We start from the raw sequence: 23,826 nt of genomic DNA on the forward strand, positions 1-23,826 counted from the left end.
CCGAGTTTGCGTCAGGCAGAGCTGCTGGCAAGATGGCGGCGTCCGTACGAGAGAAACAGATAGGTGAGTAACTTCTGAACACCACCAAGGGAGGGGCTGTGACCGGGCTAGAGAGACTGCTGACGAACTTGGTAACGCACCGATCCTGCCTGTGAAGGAGAATGGCACCTTCACTGTAGCTGTGGTGCCAGGCCCGAGACCGGAGAGAGCGTCGCCGCGCTGCTCTGTGATGTGCAGCTGCTTGTGGGCGAGCTCCCAGACGTGATGCGCGGCGGCTTACGGCCGAATTCCCAGCTTCTCTTAATAGCCTTTTAAGTGGCTATAGCATCTTATCATTTACTATTGGAGTCTTGTCTCTGAAAACAATAATTTTTCAGTAAGAGGCACCGCTACTTGGAATGCCGGTGTTAGTGTGCCAGCGAAAAAATAAACTTGTTTGACGTAAACAACAGGAATTCTGCAGATGCTGGAAATTCAAGCAACACACATCAAAGTTGCTGGTGAACGCAGCAGGCCAGGCAGCATCTGTAGGAAGAGGTGCAGTCGACGTTTCAGGCCGAGACCCTTCGTCAGGACTTGTTTGACGTTCTTATTTTATGTGATTGCCTATTATTCACTTGTTGAATATGCTACTTATTGAACTTTGGTGACATATACAGGTCTGAATGCGTTCCGCAAAGAACTGGATTGGGTACCTTTTTATTATGTAATATCTCCTTTACCAATATAGGATCCTTCTTTTAAACAATGTTCTGATCACTAATTTTTATCAACGGCACTACTGGCTCTTATTGGGACGTGTAATCGATTTACCAGTTTTATGTTTGTGCAATAACAAGTAACGTTTATGTTAGTAATAATCTCCGATTGAAATTCCAGTCGAGAAGTGCAGCTAATGTTAACGTTCGGAGTGTCAACAACGATCACTATCCACTTCGAAGGTCCCACAAGATAGGGACGATAGGTTTTACGCGTTATTAAGTGGGTAATAAGGCCAGAATAGAAACCACAGAGTCTTCTTTTCAGGTGCAGAAAATGACTCTTAGGGCGGTTGGGTGGCTGCTTTGCCTTTTCCAAGACGCACACAAGGCTTCTGTGTGCTTCAGATGCCCTCCGGAATGCACTATCTTCACTTTGAGCTGTTACCCACCAGAAATTGCAAGGTCATTGGACAAGAAAAAATGAACACATCCTTAAATGTCTTCGTCTGCCTTTCTTGTAATCTTTTCCTATGACAGCTGGTAATGTTTATGGGGTCCTAGTGTCTGTCTAGCAAACAACATGGCTTGTCCAACATAGCCAACTCTGAGTACTGAGCAACAAATAACCCAGTTAGCAAAAGTAACATCCGTGGGAAGAAAGGAATCATTGACATTGCAAGTTGAAATCCTGTGTTAGGACATGAGTGTAACTAAGAACTGGGAATGTTGACAGTGCTGTTGTTAGTTTGCCTATCCTTTGAATGAACTTGGACGGTTTTGCAGAGCTGTCTTTGGTATTATTTTTCCAGTGTCTTTAGCTGCCTGTGGAATGAATTCTGGGTGTTAACATTTAATAGGAGGACAGAGGTCATTGCTGCCTGGTAATGCGAGTTTCATGCCAGGATTGCAATGCATTCAACTTGCAACACTCTGAGAGTGAGGAGATAGAGGGACGTTGGGGCACTGGGTTTGGTGGGGGAGAGAAATGATAAGGGAATGAGATGAGGGCTGAGAGGAAGTGAAGGAAATGAGATCTCTTGTAAGTTTAACTTTGAATATTTTGTGTGCTGAATGGTATTTTGTTATTTCAGATCGTATTGAATTTTTAGTATTTAGGTTACGTTGGCTGATACTGATTTTTGAAGCACAAACATTAGAGATAGTGGGAAACTCATTTTGAATTTCCTGATGAAGGGTCTCGGCCAAAAATGTGAACATTTCATTTTCCCTCCATAGATGCTACGTGAATTGCTGAGTTTCTCTTGTATTTTGCGTTGCTTTCGAAATTAGGAATGTTTACTATTGGAACATGTACCGGTCATCAAAATTCAAATTTCTGGGTCAGCATCTCAGAGGATCTATTTTGGCCTAGCATATTGATGCAATCACAAAGAAGGCATGCCAGCGGATTTACTTCATCACAAGTTTAAGGACATTTGGTTTGTCAGGAAAGACTCCAACAAATTTCTACAAACATACTGTGGAGAGCATTCTGACTGGTTACATCATCATCTGGTATGGAGGCTCCAGTGCAGGATAGGAAAAAGCTGCAGGGGGTTATAGACTTAGCCAGCTCCAAAATGGACACTAGCCTCCCCACATCAAAGATACAGTATCTTGAAGAAGTGCTGCCTTAAGGCCAATTTATACTTCTGCGTCAAATCTACGCCGTAGGTACGGCGTAGCCATGTACCCTATGCCGTAGCCTGACGTGCACCTCCCCAAAAATGTAACTACACATTGTGGCAATGCAGACCATAACAACTGTGATTGGTCCACTTAGTAGCATCGCATTTCCTCCTGCGCATTTCCGGTTGCTTCTGAATGATGAACCAAATCGTAAAATCTACCTGCCGACATCTGAAAATATTTGAAATACATTTCCTCGTCCATGTCTCTCAGTGGCCAGACAAGCACAGAAAATTCACGCAACACACATAAAAGTCGCTGGTGAACGCAGCAGGCCAGGCAGCATCTCTAGGAAGAGGTGCAGTCGACGTTTCAGGCCGAGACCCTTCGTCAGGATTAACTGAAGGAAGAGTGAGTAAGGGATTTGAAAGTTGGAGGGGGAGGGGGAGATCCAAAATGATAGGAGAAGACAGGAGGTGGAGGGATGGAGCCAAGAGCTGGACAGGTGATAGGCAAAAGGGATACGAGAGGATCATGGGACAGGAGGTCCGGGAAGAAAGACAAAGAATGGGGGGGGGTGGGGGACCCAGAGGATGGGCAAGGGGTATATTCAGATGGACAGAGGGAGAAAAAGGAGAGAAAGAATGTGTGTGTAAAAATAAGTAACAGATGGGGTACGAGGGGGAGGTGGGGCATTAGCGGAAGTTAGAGAAGCCGATGTTCATGCCATCAGGTTGGAGGCTACCCAGACGGAATATAAGGTGTTGTTCCTCCAACCTGAGTGTGGCTTCATCTTTACAGTAGAGGAGGCCGTGGATAGACATGTCAGAATGGGAATGGGATGTGGAATTAAAATGTGTGACCTCTGGGAGATCCTGCTTTCTCTGGCCGACAGAGCATAGGTGTTCAGCAAAGCGGTCTCCCAGTCTGCGTCGGGTCTCGCCAATATATAAAAGGCCACATCGGGAGCACCGGACGCAGTATATCACCCCAGCCGACTCACAGGTGAAGTGTTGCCTCACCTGGAAGGACTGTTTGGGGCCCTGAATGGTGGTAAGGGAGGAAGTGTAAGGGCATGTGTAGCACTTGTTCCGCTTACAAGGATAAGTGCCAGGAGGGATCAGTGGGGAGGGATGGGGGGGACTAATGGACAAGGGAGTCGCGTAGGGAGCGATCCCTGTGGAATGCAGAGAGATGGGGGGAGGGAAAGATGTGCTTAGTGGTGGGATCCCGTTGGAGGTGGCGGAAGTTACGGAGAATAATATGTTGGACCCGGAGGCTGGTGGGGTGGTAGGTGAGGACCAGGGGAACCCTATTCCTAGTGGGGTGGCGGGAGGATGGAGTGAGAGCAGATGTACGTGAAATGGGGGAGATGCATTTAAGAGCAGAGTTGATAGTGGAGGAAGGGAAGCCTCTTTCTTTAAAAAATGAAGACATCTCCCTCGTCCTAGAATGAAAAGCCTCATCCTGAGAGCAGATGCGGCGGAGACGGAGGAGTTGCGAGAAGGGGATGGCGTTTTTGCAAGAGACAGGGTGAGAAGAAGAATAGTCCAGATAGCTGTGAGAGTCAGTAGGCTTATAGTAGACATCAGTGGATAAGCTGTCTCCAGAGACAGAGACAGAAAGATCTAGAAAGGAGAGGGAGGTGTCGGAAATGGACCAGGTAAACTTGAGGGCAGGGTGAAAGTTGGAGGCAAAGTTAATAAAGTCAACAAGCTCTGCATGCGTGCAGGAAGCAGTGCCAATGCAGTCGTTGATGTAGCGAAGGAAAAGTGGGGGACAGATACCAGAATAGGCACGGAACATAGATTGTTCCACAAAGTCACCCTCCTTCTGCCTCAATCCGTTCAATGGTCGTACACACCATCTCCTCCGACGTCTTCTCTCTTTTCTGCGTTGCAGCAATTTCAATAAAAGTAACTCTTGTTCAACATCTATTAGCGCCAACTCCAACATGATGCACTCAGTTTTGTCACCATTGTTTAAAGTACACAAAGAAACTCAACACAGTAGCATAGAAACCCCACCGCGAACTAGCGTTTTGGCGGTGAATTGCAGAGCGACACAGACACACCAACGGGCAAGTATAAATGCTCACAACGGCGTAAGCCACTTGCGTAGGCTACGGCGTAGAGCCTACGCAGAAGTATAAATCAGCCTTTAAGAAGGCAACATCCATCCTTAAAGACTTTCACCATCTAGGACATGCCCTCTTCTCATTACTACCATTAGGAAGGAGGTACAGGAGTGTGAAGATGCACACTCAATATTTTAGGAACAGCTTCCTCCCCTCTGCCATCAGATTTCTGAACAGACATAATTTTAATTCTTTTTGCAGTACTTATTTATTTTTATATATTATTGTAATTTATCTATTGCACTGTACTGCTACCGCAAAACAACAAATTTCATGGCATTAGTGATATTAAACCCGATTCTAATTCTGAAATCAATGAATTCACTGTATAATTCAGCTTAAATATAACCAGCACTGAGATCTATGCTGAATGGAGCAGTTGTCTCGAAACAAAAAAATCCTAATTAGAAAATATTACATAAGCTGTGAGTCTTTCCCATCAGAATATTGTGGTTAGTATTCCAGCATTAGATTGTCATGGAGTGTGTGGTACATGTGAAGGAGAGCCTGCACATGTTATGAGTTTGAGTGATACGGATGTTCAGAGAAACCTGCATGTCCCATTGAACAATATAACGAAGACTTGGTATAAATGGGTTGTTTTAAGGCTGATAACCAGTGGGGTATCACAAGGTGGGTTCTTAGCCCATCCCTGTTTACATTTTCTATTACATTAATAACCTGGAGGAGGGAAAGAAATGCAAGGTTTCTAAGTTTGCTGATGATACAGAAAGGTAGAAGAGTGTTTTGTGTTGGGGACATTGTGATTCTGTAACTGCAATTGAGTGATTGGGCAAAAACATGGAGACAGTGAACTCATGAACACTACCTCGCCTTGTATGCCCTTTTTGCACTTTTTTAAATATTTATTATAATTTATAGTATATTTTATGTATTGCTCTGCACTTCTACCACAAAACAACAAATTTCATGGTGCATGTCAGTGGTAATAAACCTGACTCTGATTATAACAACCCCTCTTGAAAAATGGCTGAAAGTACTTCTGCACTATACTATTCTAATGTTCCAGTTACTAGGCAGAGAATAAATTGCAATGACTTCTCTTTCCATTCATGTACCATCTCTCAAGACTCTGAGGTATCCATTTTTGTTTACCTTTTCTTTCACATGTACTTTTCTCCTCAGGCATGTAAATAAAAAAAATATGATCTGTGTAAGCTGTAACATTTGGATGTCTCACCACCCCCTCTCTGATCCTGTGCATCTTGGAGTTATCATACTGTGATGTCAACTGTTGGGCAAACATTTCCCATAGATGAATATAAATAAATTAAACTATTTAATCTGCTCAGTTTAATTTATTGACCACTAATCCCATCCAAAAAAATGATGCTGAAGCAACTTTTCATAACCCTGGTGTGTTTGATGCAGAGCTGATTTCTCAAATGCTTATTGCTCTGTTAGTACAATCATTAATTTTTGTTTCAGTAATATCACCAGTTATCAATTGCTGAAATCTTTTTCATGCTTTTCCTGTCTTTGGATGCATTCGTTCTAATACTCTCTCTGCTGGAGGCTGTGGCTGTGGCCTACTCCTGCTGCTCCAGGCTCTGTGTCTGAGGGCTCCGCGCTGAACTGAGACGTAGGTCTAATCCGGCTGCTTCAGGCTCTGTGTCTGAGGGCTCTGCGATGTTTACTCGGCTCTGCGCTGAACTGAGATGTAGACCTGCTCCAGGCTCTGTGATGTTTACTCGGCTCTGCGATGTTTACTCGGCTCCGCGCTGAACTGAGACGTAGGTCTGCACCGGCTGCTTCAGGCTCTGTGTCCGAGGGCTCTGCGATGTTTACTCGGCTCTGCGCTGAACTGAGATGTAGACCTGCTCCAGGCTCTGTGATGTTTACTCGGCTCTGCGCTGAACTGAGATGTAGACCTGCTCCAGGCTCTGCGATGTTTACTCGGCTCTGCGCTGAACTGAAACGTAGGTTTGCTCTGGCTGCTGCAGGCTCTGTGTCTGAGGGCTGTGCGATGTTTACTCGGCTCCGTGCTGAACTGAGACATAGGTCTGCACCGGCTGCTCCAGGCTCTGTGTCTGAGGGCTCTGCGATGTGTACTCGGCTCTGCGCTGAACTGAGATGTAGACCTGCTCCAGGCTCTGCGATGTTTACTCGGCTCTGCACTGAACTGAGATGTAGGTCTGCTCCAGCTGCTCCAGGCTCTGTGTCTACGGACTCACTTTTGTTCTGAATGCTATTTGCTTACCTATATTGTTTGCAGGGTTTGTTTTTTGTTGTCTGCACATTGGATGTTTAATGGTCTTTTTTTAATGGGTTCTTTTGGGTTCCTTTGTTTTGTGGCTGCCTGAATCTCAAGGTTGTATAATGTGTACATACTTCAATAATAAATGTACTTTGAACTTTTTGTATGGCACCCTTTAGACACTTGCCTTCATAGAAGGCTTTGCTACATGTGTCCTATGTCTTGCTAAATCCTGTTTATCTATCACCCTGATGCTTGTTTGCTTTCACTGGTTTCTGACAATGCCTTGGTTGTAAATTCTCCTTCCATGTATTTGAAATACTTAACAACCTTGACCTCCTTATTTCTGTAATCTCAGGCCTTACAACCCTTTGAAATTCCTCTGATGCTCCGTTTATTTGTCCTGTTGACTGTACCAGATTTTAATTGGTTTATAGTTTGTGATCATGTCCTCAGCTATCCGGCCTCAAGCTTTGGAGTTACTGCATATTCCACCCGTACTCCTTGTCAAACATTTGTGAAAATCTATCTCTGGCCCTGGCCAAGCTATTGGGCACCTATCCTAATATGTCTAATCTCGCATTGTAACATTTTTGAAAAGCACTTTAGGACATATTACAGAATTAAAGACATTATTATTAATATTGTCTTTTTGTCTTCTATGATGGCTTCTAAGTATTGAAGATAACATACTTTCTGTGTGCTTTTGTCACTTATTTTGTGACTGAAGAGGGCAATACGTGAACCTCTTAGTTAAGATAGACATGAATGAAGAAGTTTCCCATTCTTTTCATTGTGTGTGGCATTGTGGTTAGCATAAGGCTATTACAGCTCCAGTAACCCAGGTTCAATTCTGCCTCTGTCTGAGAGAAGTTTGTATGTTCTCCCTGTGACCAAGTGAGTTTTCTGTGGGGCTTCGATTTTCCCCACTCATTCCAAAAATGTACGGTTTAGTATGTAATTGGTCACGTGGGTATAATTGGACAGTATGGGCTTGGTGGGCCTGAAAGACTTGCAGTAGCAAGTTTCAGATGATGTGTGAACTGTGGTTTTCAAATTTATAGCAAATTCTTATTTGGTTCCAATGTATCTCTGCAATAAAAATAAAACAGTCTTTGGTCAATTGAATAGTATACAGGTGGCCCCTGTTTTCCGAACGTTTGCTTTATGACACCTCGCTGTTACGAAAGACCTACGTTAGTTACCTGTTTTCACTAACAGAAGGTGTTTTCACTGTTACGAGAAAAGGCAGTGCGCACCCAAACAGCCAAGCTCCTCCCCCGGAACTGCATTCTAGCCGGCATTGCTTAAACACGTGCTTTATCTCAATTTATTTTGTGCATCCGTTAGCGAGATGAGTTCTAAGGTATCAGAAAAGCCTAAAAGAGCTCATAAGAACATACATAATTAAGCGTTTCGATCGTGGTGAACGAAGTAAGGACATTGTCCGCACGTTGAACTTGCCTGCGTCCACCATTCGCACTATTTCTACGCAGAGAGAAAGAATTTTGAAAGCTGCCGATGTTACTGTTGATTCTGCTCGTAGCAAAGTGGTCTCTCTTAGTTGGCATCCAATAATGGATAAAATGGAAAATCTGTTGCTTGAGTGGATTGATGGGTGTACAAAGCATGGTGTTCCGTTAAGTTTTCTTATACTCAAGGAGAAATCAGTCTTTTTAATAAGCTGAAACAGAAAGCACTGGTTGATGGTGAAGAAAGTGTTGCGAAAGTGGAAGTTAAAGGTAGTCATGGGTGGTTTGATCGGTTTCTGAGACGAGGGCAGCTTCATAGTTTAAGCAGTGGTCCCCAACGTCCGGGCCGTGTAGAATGCAGCGGTACAGCCGGAGTCAGAACACACCCAGCACATCTTTAAGAAAAAAGCCGAAATAAACAAGCTAATTAATTAGGTGCCACTCGGAACTTAAGTGTCGGCCCAGATCAGAGGCGATTGCTGATTGCGTCGGGTGGTTATTCGTATAAGCAAGTGTTTAACTGTGACGAAACTGCAATTTATTGGAGTCTTCCTGATTCCAGTAAGTGAAACTACACTGTACATACATTATTTCTACTTTATATAGGCTGTGTATTTTTATGTGTTATTTGGTATGATTTGACAGCTTCATAGCTTAAAGGTTACTGGAGAGAGTGTTTTTGCTGAGAGCGCTTGTACCATGTTTCTGCCGAGAGTGCTGCTGTGAGATTTTCACTGTGCTAGACAGTGCTGCAGAAAAGTATTTCTACTTTATATAGGCTGTGTATTTATCATATCATTCCTGCTTTTACTATATGTTACTGTTATTTTAGGTTTTGTGTGTTATTTGGCATGATTTTGTACGTTATTAAAATTTTTTCCCATGTTGATAAATGGTTATTGCTTAGTCACTTTACGACGTTCCAGCTTGCGAGCCGTTTCATAGGAATGCTCTACCTTCGGATAGCGGGGGAAACTTGTATTAATATAAGTTAATGTTGGTTACCATGTGATTTATATTCATTTACTTGAGAAGTATAAGTTAGATTTCTGATTTCAAAACTTCCAATTGATAAAATATTCCTGTCCCATCGCTGGAATGTTCTACTGACTGCTGGGGTGGTAGTCTTCTTCTGAATCTTTACCACCATGGGACAGCTAAAATTCTTTCAATGTTACTCCTTTTAAATGAGACATTGTACGTGCTACTGTGAAAACAATTTTCAGCTTCAATCTATAATGAATGGTTTGGCAGCTGATAGTCCTTTGTTCTTGCAGCAACAAATTTCAGATGATGTGTGAAGTCTGGTTTTCAAACTTACAGCAAATTCATATTTGGTTCCATTGTGGATGTAATTCTGAGAGGCTGGGAATTCTAAGGTTATAGTAAGTTATTGCAGCAAGTCAAAATTAAGTTAGAATGAACAAACAACAGTATTGAAGGGAAATGGTACCTTTGTGCTGAGCTCTATGTTTCATAGCTCATATGAAAGGGAACTCTGCACACCACAATACTTTAGACCTGAAGTTTCCTCTTTAGATTTACAGTCATTTGTGGACTTTCACAAACAGGCAGGATAGACAAAGGAGAGTCAGTGGCTGTTGTTTACTTGGATTTTCAGAAGTCCTTTGACAAGGTGCAACAGATAAGGCTGTTAAACAAAATTAGTGTCCATGGTCATACAGGAAAGATACTAGCATGAGTAGAGATTGGCTGACTGGCAGGAGGCAAAGATTGGGAATAATGAGAGGTTTTTCTGGTTGGCTGCCGGTAACTAGTTGTGTTCCACAGAGGTCTGTGTTGGGATTGCTTCTTTGTACATTATCTATCAATGACTTGGAAGATGGAATTGAAGCCTTTGTGGCCAATTTTGCGGATGACACAAAGATAGGTGGAGGGGCAGATGGTGTTGAGGACGCAGAGAGGGTGCAGAAAGATTTAGAAGGATTAATAGAATGGGCGAAGAAGTGGCAGATAGAATACAGTGTCAGAAAGTATATGATCATGCATTTTGATAGAAGGAATAAAAGCATAGACTTTTCTAAATGAGAAAATTCAAAAGTCTGAAAGGAATCCTTCTACAGGTTAACTTGCAGGTTGAGTCAGTCATGAGGAACGCAAATGCAATGTTAGCATTTATTTCGAGAGGATTAGAATATAACAGCAAGGATGTAACGCTGAGTCTTTATAAAGCATTGGTCAGACCACATTTGGACAATTGTGAGCAGTTTTGGGCACTGTACCATATCTAAAACAAGATGTACTGACATTGGAGAGGGTCCAGTTGTTTCAAAAAGTAAAACTACCAAGCAGTTTTGATTTCTGTTGAAAGTGAGAGAAGTGGTTCCCAGAGATCACATCTCATTTTCAGAAATTTAATGGAAATTGGTCAAATACATCGTGAGTAATTAATCAATGAAGAGTTGGATACTATCAGGTAAAACAGTTCATTAAAATTAAATACACAGAAGGAAAGTTGCTCAGTTCAGAAATAACTAAAGGTGAAATTGGAAAAACAAGTGTAATGATAAAAACAAGCACTGGGGAGCTTGTCTCCTAAATCAAACTTTGCTTGCTGCCTTTTGATCGCTGGTGAATCGCTCTGCTGCCAGAGAGAGGAGACTGCCTTTTGATCGCTGGTGGGATCGCTCACTGCTGGAGAGAAAAAGGCCAGCCACTGTGGCTGAAGAATGTTACCCAGGTATTCTGCATTTTGGGTGTGGACTTAGACAATAGACTTTTTTTTTGTGTCTTATAGTTTTATTGATTCAGTGTTTTCACCCAATCTTTCTTGTTTCTTGTATGCAGGGGAGGGGATTTGGGGGTCAATGTGCCTGTTTTTCTTTTTGTGCACGGGGAAGGGACTTGGAAGTTGATTGTGCTGCCATTCTTTTCTTTGTTGGTTTTGTGGCTATCTGGAGAAGAAGAATTTCAGAGTTGTATAGTTTGATAATGAATGAACCTTTGAATCTTTGTACTGGTACATGGAAATTATTTAATGTTGTTGGTACAGACATTTTGACTGCAACTTCACTGGTAGCACCCTCATTTCTCATAAGGTTTAAAATTCGAAGGTTGAACTTGCTGATGCTCTGGTGAAGCATTATAAAAAGGTGTTAAACTAGGACACGATGAACCCTCGTAGAATAATGACAGAAATTATCTGTTTGTATTCGGTGGTTAAGTTGCTGATAAAGAACATGCAAGGTCTGGCATGTTTATCTGGAGGCTTTGTTTTGAATCTCCTCCACAGCAGTGAGAATATTTAAATTCAAGTAATCAAATAACGCTGAAATAAAAAACTTGGTATAACTTGTCATAATTGCGACACTACTAAACTTTGAAAGCTGTTTATGAATGCGCTTCAGCTAAGGAAATTTGTCACTTATACATTTTGATTTATAAGTGATCCCAAGTACCCAGCTATGGATTGACTCTTTATTTTTGAATGACACAGAGGACTGCTTAAATCAGGGGAAATTAGAAACGCTACGCTTGTTCGTGACATACGTATGAATAATTATGCAGCACTGGCTAATAACATATGCATAAATAATTACAAAAATAAATCACATTCCATTTATTATTCTGAGATCAAGCAAGAGAATCCTCCTTGATGTCCTGGGCACTAATCACTCAACCAATATTGCTAAATCAGTTAATTTGGTCTTTATCGCAATGCAGGAAATGTTACTTGATTAGAATTTTTTGAGATTCCTAAATGTACTTTGACATTACAATAGTGACCACATTTCAAAAATACTTATTTTTGAAGTATTTATCATCAGAGATCACCACCACCCAGGCCATGCTCTTTTCTCGCTACTGCCAGCAGGTAGAAGGTAGAATTGCCTCAGGACTCAGCACCAGCGGTTTCAAGAAAAGTTACTACCAGTCAACTGTCAGGCTCTTGTCAAAGGGAATAACTACACTCACTTGCCCATCCATTGAGATGTTCCCACAACCAATTATCTCACTTTAAGAACTCTTCATCTTGTTATGTCATGTTCTCATTATTTACTACTATTTATTTATATTTACATTTTCACAGTTTGTTGTCTTCTGCACTCTAGTTGATATTTCCTTGATCCTGTTATAGTTACTATTCTATAGAATTGCTGGGAATACACACAGGAAAATGAATCTCTGTGTTGTATATGGTGACATATATAAACTTTGTAATTAAATTTACTTCTGAACTTTTGGATTTTTTTATTGATGCAAAGCGCCTTGGGATATTCTGAGGTCACAAAAGTGTTTACGTTAAGCTTTTAATAAACTACAATATATTACTAATAGAATGCTTAAGTAATGTAATATTTGGAATATTATTTGAACAAAAAAAGACATTATTATTCAGTATTATTTTTAACAAATTGGCTTGATCCAAGCAATCAGTTTAGAGCTAGTGTTTTTGTTTAAGTAATATTTTAATAGCATATTAATGCAATCCCTGTTTCCCTCCAAGTTCTTTGTTGTGGGAAAAAAAACTCTTAGACTGCTGCTCTCACACAATGAGAAACTTTTAATTAATGTTAAGAAATCAAAGGCTTCAGAGAACAAAGGAGCTCGGTGATTTTATTTTATCTTTCACAACTCTACAACATCTAAGTCAATTTCTTGCCATAAATTCATTCATGTTTTGAAAATGTCCTATATTCAAGCTTTACTTATATACCAAATACACGTTGTTGTGTCCAAATATAATGCAAAAGTAATTAATCACTAAGCAGTTAATTTCCTGCTCATTTTTTTTTCTCCTGCAAGTATTGGGCACAAGAAAGTCCGCAAACCCCAGAATACCTGTGGTAACATGTTCTTTGTATTAAACTACAAGAAGTTTCAGGAACTTTTCTTATTGTTTGTTTTAAATTAATCATTGCAAAATGCGACAGGCAGTCAGTACTGTAGAAATATATGCACTTGTAATTCTTTGAAATTTAGTAATAGCTCTTAAGTGGTTATTTTTCTTTTATTTTACAGCTGCTCTAAAACGAATGTTAAACTTCAATGTCATTCCAGTTAAAAACAGCACCACAGAACCAGTATGGAAGGTGAGGGAATTTCTAGACTGTTGGCAAATTTCAACACATATAAAACAACTTAATCATTAAAATTCTTAAGCTAAGTTTTTAAAGTATTGTATTTTCTAACTCCATTCAGCTCACTATTAATTTGGCAAAGACAAAAAGACTGAAATTGTGTCAGCTAAGAAAAATCTGATTGGATACAATAACCAGATTTAATTAAAACTGTTTGCACTTGTATTTCTACTTAATTTTAAAGCAGTATCACTCGAGTTTAATGCACATATTTTTTGGTAGTGACAAAAATAAAATTTGGGAGTATTTATAGTGTATTTGTTGACAGTAGGACTGGTGTATCAGTGGACAAGCTTCTAACACTGGAATACTAGTATTAATGAATGAAAGCCAGAAATGCTGGAGATATTCAGCAGGCTATGCAACATCTGGTGAGAGAATCTAAATTAATGTTTTGGGTCAACAAAAACATTAAGGATAAAAGCAATTATTTTAGGATGCATGTGGAGATGGGAGCAAAATATCAAAAGGAAGATGTATGATGGGTGGAAGTCATTATGGTGATAGTTTCTGGCCAAACTAATCCACAAACTTGAACCTAAACTCTGGGTACATGTTTCTTAAAACTCTTATTTCCACACCCACTTTGGCCTTTGTCTTCAACCTACTACACTGCTCCAAATACAGTGTAACCTTAAGAAGAGCACCTTATTTTTCAACTAAGTACAAAACAACCTTCTGGACTCTATATTATAATTTCAGAGAATCTTGTTATTGCCATTGTTTTGTTCTCTTGACCAATCCATTTCCTTGCATCATTATCAATTTAGTTGTTTCAGATTTCTCTTTGTCTTTCCCTGTGCCCTTCCCCTTTTTTTACATCTTAAAACTTCTGGGTTTTTTTTCCCCAACTCTTTGATCTGAAACATAAACTTTATTTTTCCACGGATGATCTTCTGGTGTTTTGTTTCAAATTCACAACCTCTGCAGTAATCTGCATTTACATTAATATAAAGAAAAAGAAGTGTTATTCTTTAAGCCATAATTCTTTGTTTCTAATGTAATTGTTTCTTCTGTAGATTCTGATCTACGACCGATTTGGTCAAGACATCATTTCACCGTTACTCTCTGTGAAAGAATTGAGAGATATGGGCATCACTTTACACCTGTAAGATTAATTTAATCTTGGACAACTGAATTTAAAGTTAGAACATAATGGAGTAAGACATGTTTTAAGGAAGGGTTTTTCCCTCAAATATCTTAAATTAGTTATCATTATCCTAATTGAAATAATTGTTCTCAAATAGACTGTTTTATTGGCCTGAACGATTTAAAAAATAACTGGACCGGATTTGCACGGTTCTATGGTTGTTTCTTAGAAATGAAGAATATGAACAATCTCTTTATAGACTGCCTATACTACCTTAAGCACAGTCATGTTAAAATTAGTAGATATGTTGACGATATTCTTTGCTGTTCGGAGTTCATAAATTTGTTTTGTTTTTTTCATTTAGTGAATAAAATGCAAGTAAACATTAGATTTTGGTTTGCCATTTTGGTCAACATAATTACATCTTTGAGTAACTGCATGCTGTACAGTTGCTGTCTTCCTTAGACACTCTTAAATAACAACAGAAGTTTCATGAAGCGTAGTGCTTAGATTATTCATTTAGGACTACATTAATAATCCATAAGTCATGGGAAAATACACCATTAGTTTTCAAAACTTTCAAAATACATAATTTGTATAAATCAAATGTTAGATTTGTTGTGCTTTATTTCTGGGGAAGTTATTTTCCCTGTATATCAGTATGTTAGGTATAATCTGTAGTATTTGGTTTTAATTTGTAATTACAATTTTTCAGGTTATTGCACTCTGACAGAGATCCTATTCCAGATGTTCCAGCAATTTATTTTATAATGCCAACAGAAGAAAATGTTGACAGAGTATGCCAGGTAATTAATGGCTTTTTGATTAAAGTGGCTTTTTATATATCTGAAATGGAAAGGTTTAACTGATGTTAAGAATATTATTTGTTTGAATATTTACAATTTCAATTTTATGATTTTAATATTAATTTTAAGCACAATTGCTTTTGTAGGATCTTCGGAACCAACTTTATGAGTCCTATTACTTAAATTTCATCTCAGCAATTTCAAGGGGTAAACTTGAAGACATTGCCAGTGCAGCTCTGAGTACAAACGCAGTAGCCCAAGTTGCCAAGGTCAGATGATTGCATTAGCTGAGGAAATCATGCTTTGTTCTGATCTCTTCATTTACCCTGGATCAAAAAAATTAAATTACAAAGTTGCAATAGATTTAAATGAATTTCAGTGTTGATATTTTCTTTTTTGAAAGTTGCCAATTACCATCTGTTTGTTGGATGCCTAGATCAACATTTTTGAGTCTTATGGTGTAACCTTTCAACATCATAAATCTTCTGTAGTGCTGATCTGTTAAAGCATGTTCCCAATCAAAATAATAACTGTTTCATTGAAACAGATACGCACCCTATTTGGATATGGCTCATTAACATTGTGTCCTATATAATCAGTTTTTAATCAACAGTTTGAAACCGGCTGGTGGTGCAGTGACATCAGCGCTGGACTCCGGAGCGAAGGTTCCCAAGTTCAAACCCAGTTGGGCTGCTCCCCAGCACGCTTTCCATCCGTGCTGGGTTGAGTGTTGAACTCACAACTCAGCCTCGTTTAAAAAAAAGGAGACTGCGCTGTGAGAAGGACGTGGAAGACCACTCACAGAATCTTTCCTCCAAGACAACCACTTGAAAAAGTGGTCGCCAAGGCTCTGGCAGAGTATGGCACACAAAAAAAGAAAAAATCAACAAACTTGATTACAAATTAATTTTAATAATTGTTAAGTGGTCACATGATTCGAGTATTATTTGATACACCAGATTTTTTGGTTACATTTAAAATGTGCTTCCCCTATAGCAAGTTTATGTTTTTAAGGCAATTGCGCAGTTAATAAGTTTGATTAATATACAAGCTGATTCAACATAGAGCCTTAATGGTGAACAATTTTCTTTTACTTCGACTGAAATATAATTATGTGCTAGTTACACTTGTATCAAAAGAAAATTGTTTGCAACTTTCTACGGATCATGGTTCTCTCTCCTAAATCTGAAGTTTCAATTGCACTTTATGGGTTTTGCTGATATTAAAGTATTTAGCATTATGTGATATTGACATTCTTTTCTGCTTTCCTATTTTTGCAGTTATTTGATCAGTATTTAAACTTTATCACTTTGGAAGATGACATGTTCGTACTGTGCAATCAGAACAAACAGCTGATTTCATATCATGGTATTGTTTCCAATTTCTTTATTTCTATATTATTATGTGCATCAGGAGTGTTTTTTCTCAGATTCAAGCCAGTTTTCACTTATAGTCTAAAATAATAACATAATTAAGTTGTATTTAAAATACAGTTCTTCTTTTGGTAGAAAAAGGTTATTTCTTTTAGCATGAAAATTAATCCAGGCTTTCTCTGCTGATGAAACTATGGTGCATTAAATTTAATTGGTGTAGGGACTCCATCAGATTCCAAAATATATTGATTAGTCTAAAACATGAAATATTTTTACAAATAGAATGCACAGTGGGTGAATGTTTAAAAATTATGTCAGAACATTAAATATCAATACTGATAAAATATGTTTATGGTTCTATGAAAATCCTTCTCTGATGTCACCTACCAGAAAAAAGCATTCAATTCTCAACATTTTGAAATGAGTTTTGTACTTACTGAATAAAAGAAATGAGAACTAAAAACCTCAAGCACTGCTTGTTAACTTTTCTGTATTACTCTTCGTTTTTTGAAATATTTAAGTTTAATTTATTTTTTAGTGATTTTAGAAAGGAGTTTAAAGTAAATTTATTATCAAAGTGCATATACAGTGGCATGCAAAAGTTTGAGCACCCCGGTCAAGATTTCTGTTACTGTGATTAGCTAAGTGAGTAAAAGATGAACTGATTTCCAAAAGACATAAAGTTAAAGGTGACACATTTCTTTAATGTTTTAAGCAAGAAGTTTTTTTTTATTTCCATCTTTTACAGTTTCAAAATAACAGTAAAGGAAAAGGGCACGAAGCAAAAGTTTGGGCACCATGCATGGTCAGTACTTAGCAACACCCCCTTTGGCAAGTATCACAGCTTGTAAACGCTTTCTGTAGCCAGCTAAGAGTCTTTCAACTCTTGTTTGGGGGATTTTCGCCCATCCTTCCTTGCAAAAGTCTTCTAGTTCTGTGAGATTCTTAGGCCGTCTTGCATGCACTACTCTTTTGAGGTCTAACCACAGATCCTCGATGATGTTTAGGTCAGGGGACTGTGAGGGCCATGGCAAAACCTTCAGCTTGTGCCTCTTGAGGTAGTCCATTGTGTCATTTTGAGGTGTGTTTAGGATCATTATCCTGTTGTAGAAGCCATCCTCTCTTCATCTTCAGCTTTTTTACAGACAGTGTGATGTTTGCTTTCAGAATTTGCTGGTATTTAATTGAATTCATTCTTCCCTCTACCAGGAAATGTTCCCCGTGCCACTGGCTGCAACACAAGCCCAAAGCATGATTAATCCACCCCCTTGCTTAACAGTTGGAGAGGTGTTCTTTTCATGAAATTCTGCACCCTTTTTTCTCCAAACATACCTTTGCTCATTGCAGCCAAAAAGTTCTATTTTAACTTCTTCAGTCCACAGGACTTGTTTCCAAAATGAATCAGGCTTGCTGAGATGTTCCTTTGAACCTTTTGAATAGAACCTGTTGACCGCAGTGAGCAAAGGTATGTTTGGAGAAAAAAGGGTGCAGAATTTCATGAAAAGAACCCCTCTGATCTTTTAAGCACAGGGGTGGATCGATCATGCTTTGGGCTTGTGTTGCAGCCAGTGGCACGGGGAACATTTCCTGGTAGAGGGAAGAATGAATTCAATTAAATACCAGCAAATTCTGAAAGCACGCATCACATTATCTGTAAAAAAGCTGAAGATGAAGAGAGGATGGCTTCTACAACAGGATAATGATCCTAAACACACCTCAAAATGACACAGTGGACTACCTCAAGAGGCACAAGCTGAAGGTTTTGCCATGGCCCTCACAGTCCCCTGACCTAAACATCATCGAGAATCTGTGGATAGACCTCAAAAGAGCAGTGCATGCAAGACAGCCTAAGAATCTCAAGAACTAGAAGACTTTTGCAAGGAAGAATGGGCGAAAATCCCCCAAACAAGAGTTGAAAGACTCTTAGCTGGCTATAGAAAGTGTTTACAAGCTGTGATACTTGCCAAAGGGGGTGTTACTAAGTCTGACCATGCAGGGTGTCCAAACTTCTGCTTCGTGCCCTTTTCCTTTACTGTTATTTTGAAACTGTAAAAGATTTAAATAAAAAAGTTTTCTTGCTTAAAATATTAAAGAAATGTGTCATCTTTAACTTTATGCTTTTTGGAAATCAGTTCATCTTTTACTCACTTAGCTATTCACAGTAACAGAAATTTTGACCAGGGCTGCTCAAACTTTTGCATGCCACTGTATGTCACCATAGCCTACCCTGAGATTCATTTTTTACAGACATTCACAGTAAATATGATACGTGATAGAATCAATGAAAAACTGCACATGACAGAGACAAACAATGTACAAAAGACGACAAACTGCAAATACAAAAATAACAATAATAATAAATAAGGAATAAATATCGAGAACATGAGTTGCAGAATCCTTAAAAATTAGTCTATAGGTTGTGGAATCTATTCATTGTTGGGGTGATTGAAGTTATCCCCTCTAGTTTAAGAGCCTGATGTGTGAGGGGTAATAACTGTTCCCAAACCTTACAGCTCCTATACCTCCATCCTGTTGGCAGCAGCAAGAAGAGATGTGAGGGTCCTTGACGATGGACGCTGCCTTCCTGTGACAGCGTTACTTGTCAATGGTGGGAAGGGCTTTACCTGTGATGGACAGGGCAGTATCCACTACTTTTTGTAGTTTTTTTCCATTCTCGGGCATTGGTGTTTCCATACCAGGCTGTGATGCAATCAGTCAGTATACCTTCCACTACACGCCTATAGAAGTTCATCAGGTTTTAGATGACATGTTGATTCAGAATCAGAGTCAAGTTTAATATCATTGGCATATGTCATGAAATTCGTTCTTTTGCAGCAGCAGTACAATGCAATCTATAATTAAAACTATAAATTACAATAAAAAGAATATATAAAAAAGACAATTATATTAAATAATTAGTGCAAAAAGAGAGGAAAAAATACCTGGGTAGCATTCCTAAAAAGTTGAGTGTGTGTCTTCAGGCTCCTGTACCCTCACCCTAATGGTAGAGTGATGGGGGTCCTTAATAATGGATGCCACCTTTTTTGAGGTATTGCATTTTGAAGGTGCCCTTGAAGCTGGGGGAGGCCAGTGTCCACAATGAAGCTGGCAGAGTTTACAACTTTCTGCAGCATCTTCTGATTCTCTGCAGAAATTTGCGAGTATCTTTGGTGACATACTAATTCTCCTCAAACTCCTCATGAAATACAGCTGCTGTCATGCCTTTCTTGTAATTGCATCGAAATGTTGGGCCCAGGATAGATCCTCAGAGATGTTGACACTCAGAAACTAGAAACTGCTCACCCTTTCTACTTCTGATCCCTTGATGAGTACTGATGTGTGTTCCCTCGACTTCCCCTTCCTGAAGTTCACATTCAATTCCTTTGTCTTACTGACATTGAGTGCATGGTTATTGTTGCAACGTCACTCAACCAGCTGGTCTATCTCACTCCTGTACACCTCCTTGTCACCATCTGAAGTTCTGCCAATAATAGTTGTGTCATCAGCAAATTTATAGCTGGTGTTTGAGCTGTGCCTAGCTGCACAACCATGGGCGTGGAGACAGTAGGGCAGTGGGCACGCATCCTTGAGGTGTGCCAGTGTTGATTATCAGTGAGGAGGAGATGTTACTTCCGATCTGCACAGACTGTGGTCTCCCGGTGAGTAAGTCAACAATCCAGTAGCAGAGGGAGGTACAAAGGTCAGGTTTCAGATCCTGTTGATTAGAACTGAGGGTATGATTTGTCTTGAATGTTGAGCTGTATTCAATAAACAGCAGCCCGATGGACAATACGTATTGCAGTTGTCCAGGTTATCCAAGGCTGAGTGGAGAGCCAGTAAGATTGCATCCGCTGTAGATCTGTTGTGATAGGCAAATGACAGTGGGTCCAGATCTTTGCTTAGGCAAGATTCGATACTAGCCATGACTAAGCTCTCAAAGCACTTCATTACAGTAGATATGAGTGCCACTGGGCAAAAGTCATTGAGGCAGCTCACCCTTCTCTTCATGGGCACTGATATGATTGTCACCCTTTTGAAGCGGGTGGGAATATTTGACTGCAGCAGTGAGGGACTGAAGATGTTGTTGAACACTCTTGTCAGTTGGTTGGCACAGGCTTTCAAAGCCTCACCAAGTACTGGCCTGCAAACCTTGCCAGAGCTGATGTGCATCTGATTTTGTCACTATCCTCAATCAGAATTGTTTTTTCATCTTTAATAGCCTTCCGTAGGTCATTCGTGGAAGACGTGTCGTTCTGGGTCACTGTTCTTGAATGCCACAGATCTACTCCTCAGCAGGCTACAAATCTCCTGGTTGTTCCACAGCTTTTAGTTTGAGATATGTCCAGTATGCTTATCCACACAGATGGCAAGTGTGGCGTACTCATTAAGACTTAGACCATAACACACAGGAGCAGAATTAGGCCATTCAGCCCATCGAGTCTGCTCTGCCATTCCATCATGGCTGATTCCGGATCCCACTCAATACCATACACCTGCCTTCTCGCCATATCCTTTGATGCTCTGACCAATCAGGAAACAATTAACTTCTGCTTTAAATATGCGCATGGACTTGGCCTCCACCGCAGTCTATGGCAAAGCATTCCACGGATTTACTACTCTTTGACTAAAAAAAAATCCTCCTTACCTCTGTTCTAAAGGATCCTCCCCTCAATTTGAGGCTGTGCCCCCTAGTTCTGGATACACCCACCATGGGAAACATCCTTTCCATATCCTTCCTATCTAGTCCTTTCAACATTTAGTAGGCTTCAGTGAGATTTCCCCCCCCCCCCCCACCGCCACACATTCTTCTAAATTCCAGTGAGTACAGGCCCAAAGCTGCCAAACACTTCTCATATTTTAACCCTTTCATTCCCAGAATCATGAAATTGAATCCCTGAGTAGAAGTACAGCCAGATGATCAGACTTGCCGAAGTGTGGGCGTAGGATGGCACGGTAAGCTTTCTTGATGCTGGTAGAACAGTGGTCAAGTGTGTTGACTCTTCTGGCTTCATAGGTGATATGTTAGTGGTTGTTGTTCAGAGAGTTCTTCAAGCTAGCCTGGTTGAAATCTCCTGCAATGATAGGAAAGGCATCAGGGTGCACTGTGCAAACTTCTAAGGAAGTAGAGGTCCTGCCTTGCCTTTTTTGTAATGACAGTTACATACTGGACTCAGGACAGATCTTCTGAAATAATAATGCCAAGTAATTTAAAGTTGCTGACTCTCTCCATTTCTGATCCCGTCATGAGAAATGGCTCATGGATCTCTGGTTTCCTCCACCTGTCGTCAATAATAGGCTCTTTGGTTTTGCTGACATTGAGTGAGAGCTGAACTCTTGTTCATCAATTGTGCTATGGAAAACTGAGCACAGGAATCTAGGTGGAACTTACATGCAATGTATCATTGTAGCTAAATATGGATGCAGTTTTAAAGTGAGACCTGTTAGCACTTCTTGGATAAATGTAAGTCCAAGGGCATCATTTCAGAAAAGGTGAAGAGAATTATCTTCATGTCAGGGCCAATATCTGTTTTGCCAACATTATTATTTTTTTCATTTTATCGGCTTTTGTTATAGCTTGTTGAGCGTATAGAGTCTACTATATTTTCAACAATGTAATAATTATGTTTCGAAGGTAAACAAGTCTCTGCAAGATGGCTTGGGATCTCTTGGTTGGTGTATGGCATACAATTTCTTTTCTCCCCATCTTATTTCAGCAATCAATCGACCTGATATCACTGATACAGAAATGGAAATAATTATGGACACTCTGGTGGATAGCCTTTTCTGTTTTTTTGTCACAATGGGTAAGTGGAGTGTAGCAAATCCCTATTTCTGATATTACAGTTTTTATGGTGTTTTAATTGCTTTAAAGAAAGTATACTCTTATGAATTTCTTAAATATTTTGGGCTGTCCATTGATATGTTGTGTATCAGGGTGGTTGGGTGTGATGCACCTCCATGGTCACCTACTAAGGGGTTTTAAATCCTGCAGATGGAATTATGAGGAAGAAACCAAGTAGAGTGATAGTAAGAAGTCTGTCACATTACATGGATGTGTCGGCTGACTTTAAGTGAAACTTGAGCTGATGGTGAATACGTGGTGGATGTGTTCTCTGAAATGATCTTTAGGGAAGGAATCAACAAATGAATACGACTGCCCTACATAGACAGCAGTAGTGCAGGCCATACTATTATCAGGAAACAAAAATTTTTCCAATCAACTCTGCAGTCTAGCAAGGTTGCCCACTCTTCTGTGTCTTGTTGATGTGTCATTTTTAGTTTTTCATTAATTCCTTGAGGAAGGATGAGGTGATGATGCCAGGCAGTCGGTGGCACTCAGATCAGACCCTCTCTGAATATGGATAAAGTCACTGCCTTCTGCTTGTACTCGTGATTGATTCACAGATTAATCAGCGTATATAACAAGCATGAATGAACTCCATGAACTGGAATTGATTGCAGTAAGAATGAGACCATACGAACAACTGTTCCACTGTTCCCTTCATCATCAAGCTTGACTACCAGAAGGTGCTGGGATGTTGATACTGAGATGCTGGTGCAAGTGTCAAGGCTTGACTGGAGCAGATGGCAAAGGTGAAACAGAAGTTGGGAATTTGGGAATAGCGCTGTTTCTTGATGGCAAGCAAGGAAGTGCTGTTCAGGTGTGAAGTGTTCTCAGTATAGCTAAGCGCAGCACAAGTGTGGCACAATCCCTAATACCATGCCCTTGCAGTCACCCAAGTCATCCTTCACTTCATCTGGAGATCCAGAATGTATTTCATCCATTGGTCATTATGTAAAGGTCTCCAGTGAAGGAGGGAGGGGAAATGTACTCAACATCATTCTCATTACAGTGTGGCCATTTTTGGGTGTGGTTCCATTGAGCTGTACTTAAAGTCAGAGTAGGCTAACACCAATTGTCACTATCTTGAGGTTTTATCTGTCCCCACTGTTGCAATGAACCTGGTATTGTGGTGAGATCTTGCCATGCTGCCTGTTCTTCAAAAGACTGTTTCTGCAGCAAACAATTTTGTCACGTCCATGATTGGTGAGCTTGGAATGCTCTGGAGAGAGCTTGGGAGAAGATGAAGGTGGATCCTGCATCTGAAGATTTCTTCTTGTTTCTGGGACAGCTTCCTGAGTAGACTGTCAAAGGCATTTGGCAGAATGCTTCATTTACAAGAACTGCCAGATAACCATCAAGATCTTGTTTGGTTGTCGGAGAGAAGGGCCATCCCTATTAGATCCAGCTTCCCAACTGGATTCTCACTCCCACCATACACACTACCTCAAGATGG

The 23,826-nt window shown here is 40.1% G+C and overlaps 1 protein-coding gene across 3 annotated transcripts in view; it reads left to right on the forward strand.

Moving 5' to 3' along the window:
• The window catches only part of scfd1 (sec1 family domain containing 1), a 150,774-nt gene continuing 126,948 nt past the window's right edge, over positions 1-23,826 (forward strand). For 2 of the 3 annotated variants that reach the window (XM_072267208.1, XM_072267222.1), the window contains exons 1-7: positions 1-63; positions 13,141-13,211; positions 14,279-14,367; positions 15,065-15,155; positions 15,302-15,424; positions 16,436-16,523; positions 22,243-22,332. In XM_072267208.1, the coding sequence (XP_072123309.1) occupies positions 33-63; positions 13,141-13,211; positions 14,279-14,367; positions 15,065-15,155; positions 15,302-15,424; positions 16,436-16,523; positions 22,243-22,332 (583 nt within the window). In that variant the 5' untranslated portion in view covers positions 1-32. Of the gene's footprint in view, positions 64-13,140; positions 13,212-13,534; positions 13,631-14,278; positions 14,368-15,064; positions 15,156-15,301; positions 15,425-16,435; positions 16,524-22,242; positions 22,333-23,826 lie in introns of those variants that run through there. The other variant, XM_072267216.1, reaches the window with a different exon arrangement.

Source organism: Mobula birostris, chromosome 1 (genome assembly GCF_030028105.1).
Source record: "Mobula birostris isolate sMobBir1 chromosome 1, sMobBir1.hap1, whole genome shotgun sequence".
NCBI classification, from domain to species: Eukaryota; Metazoa; Chordata; class Chondrichthyes; order Myliobatiformes; family Myliobatidae; genus Mobula; species Mobula birostris.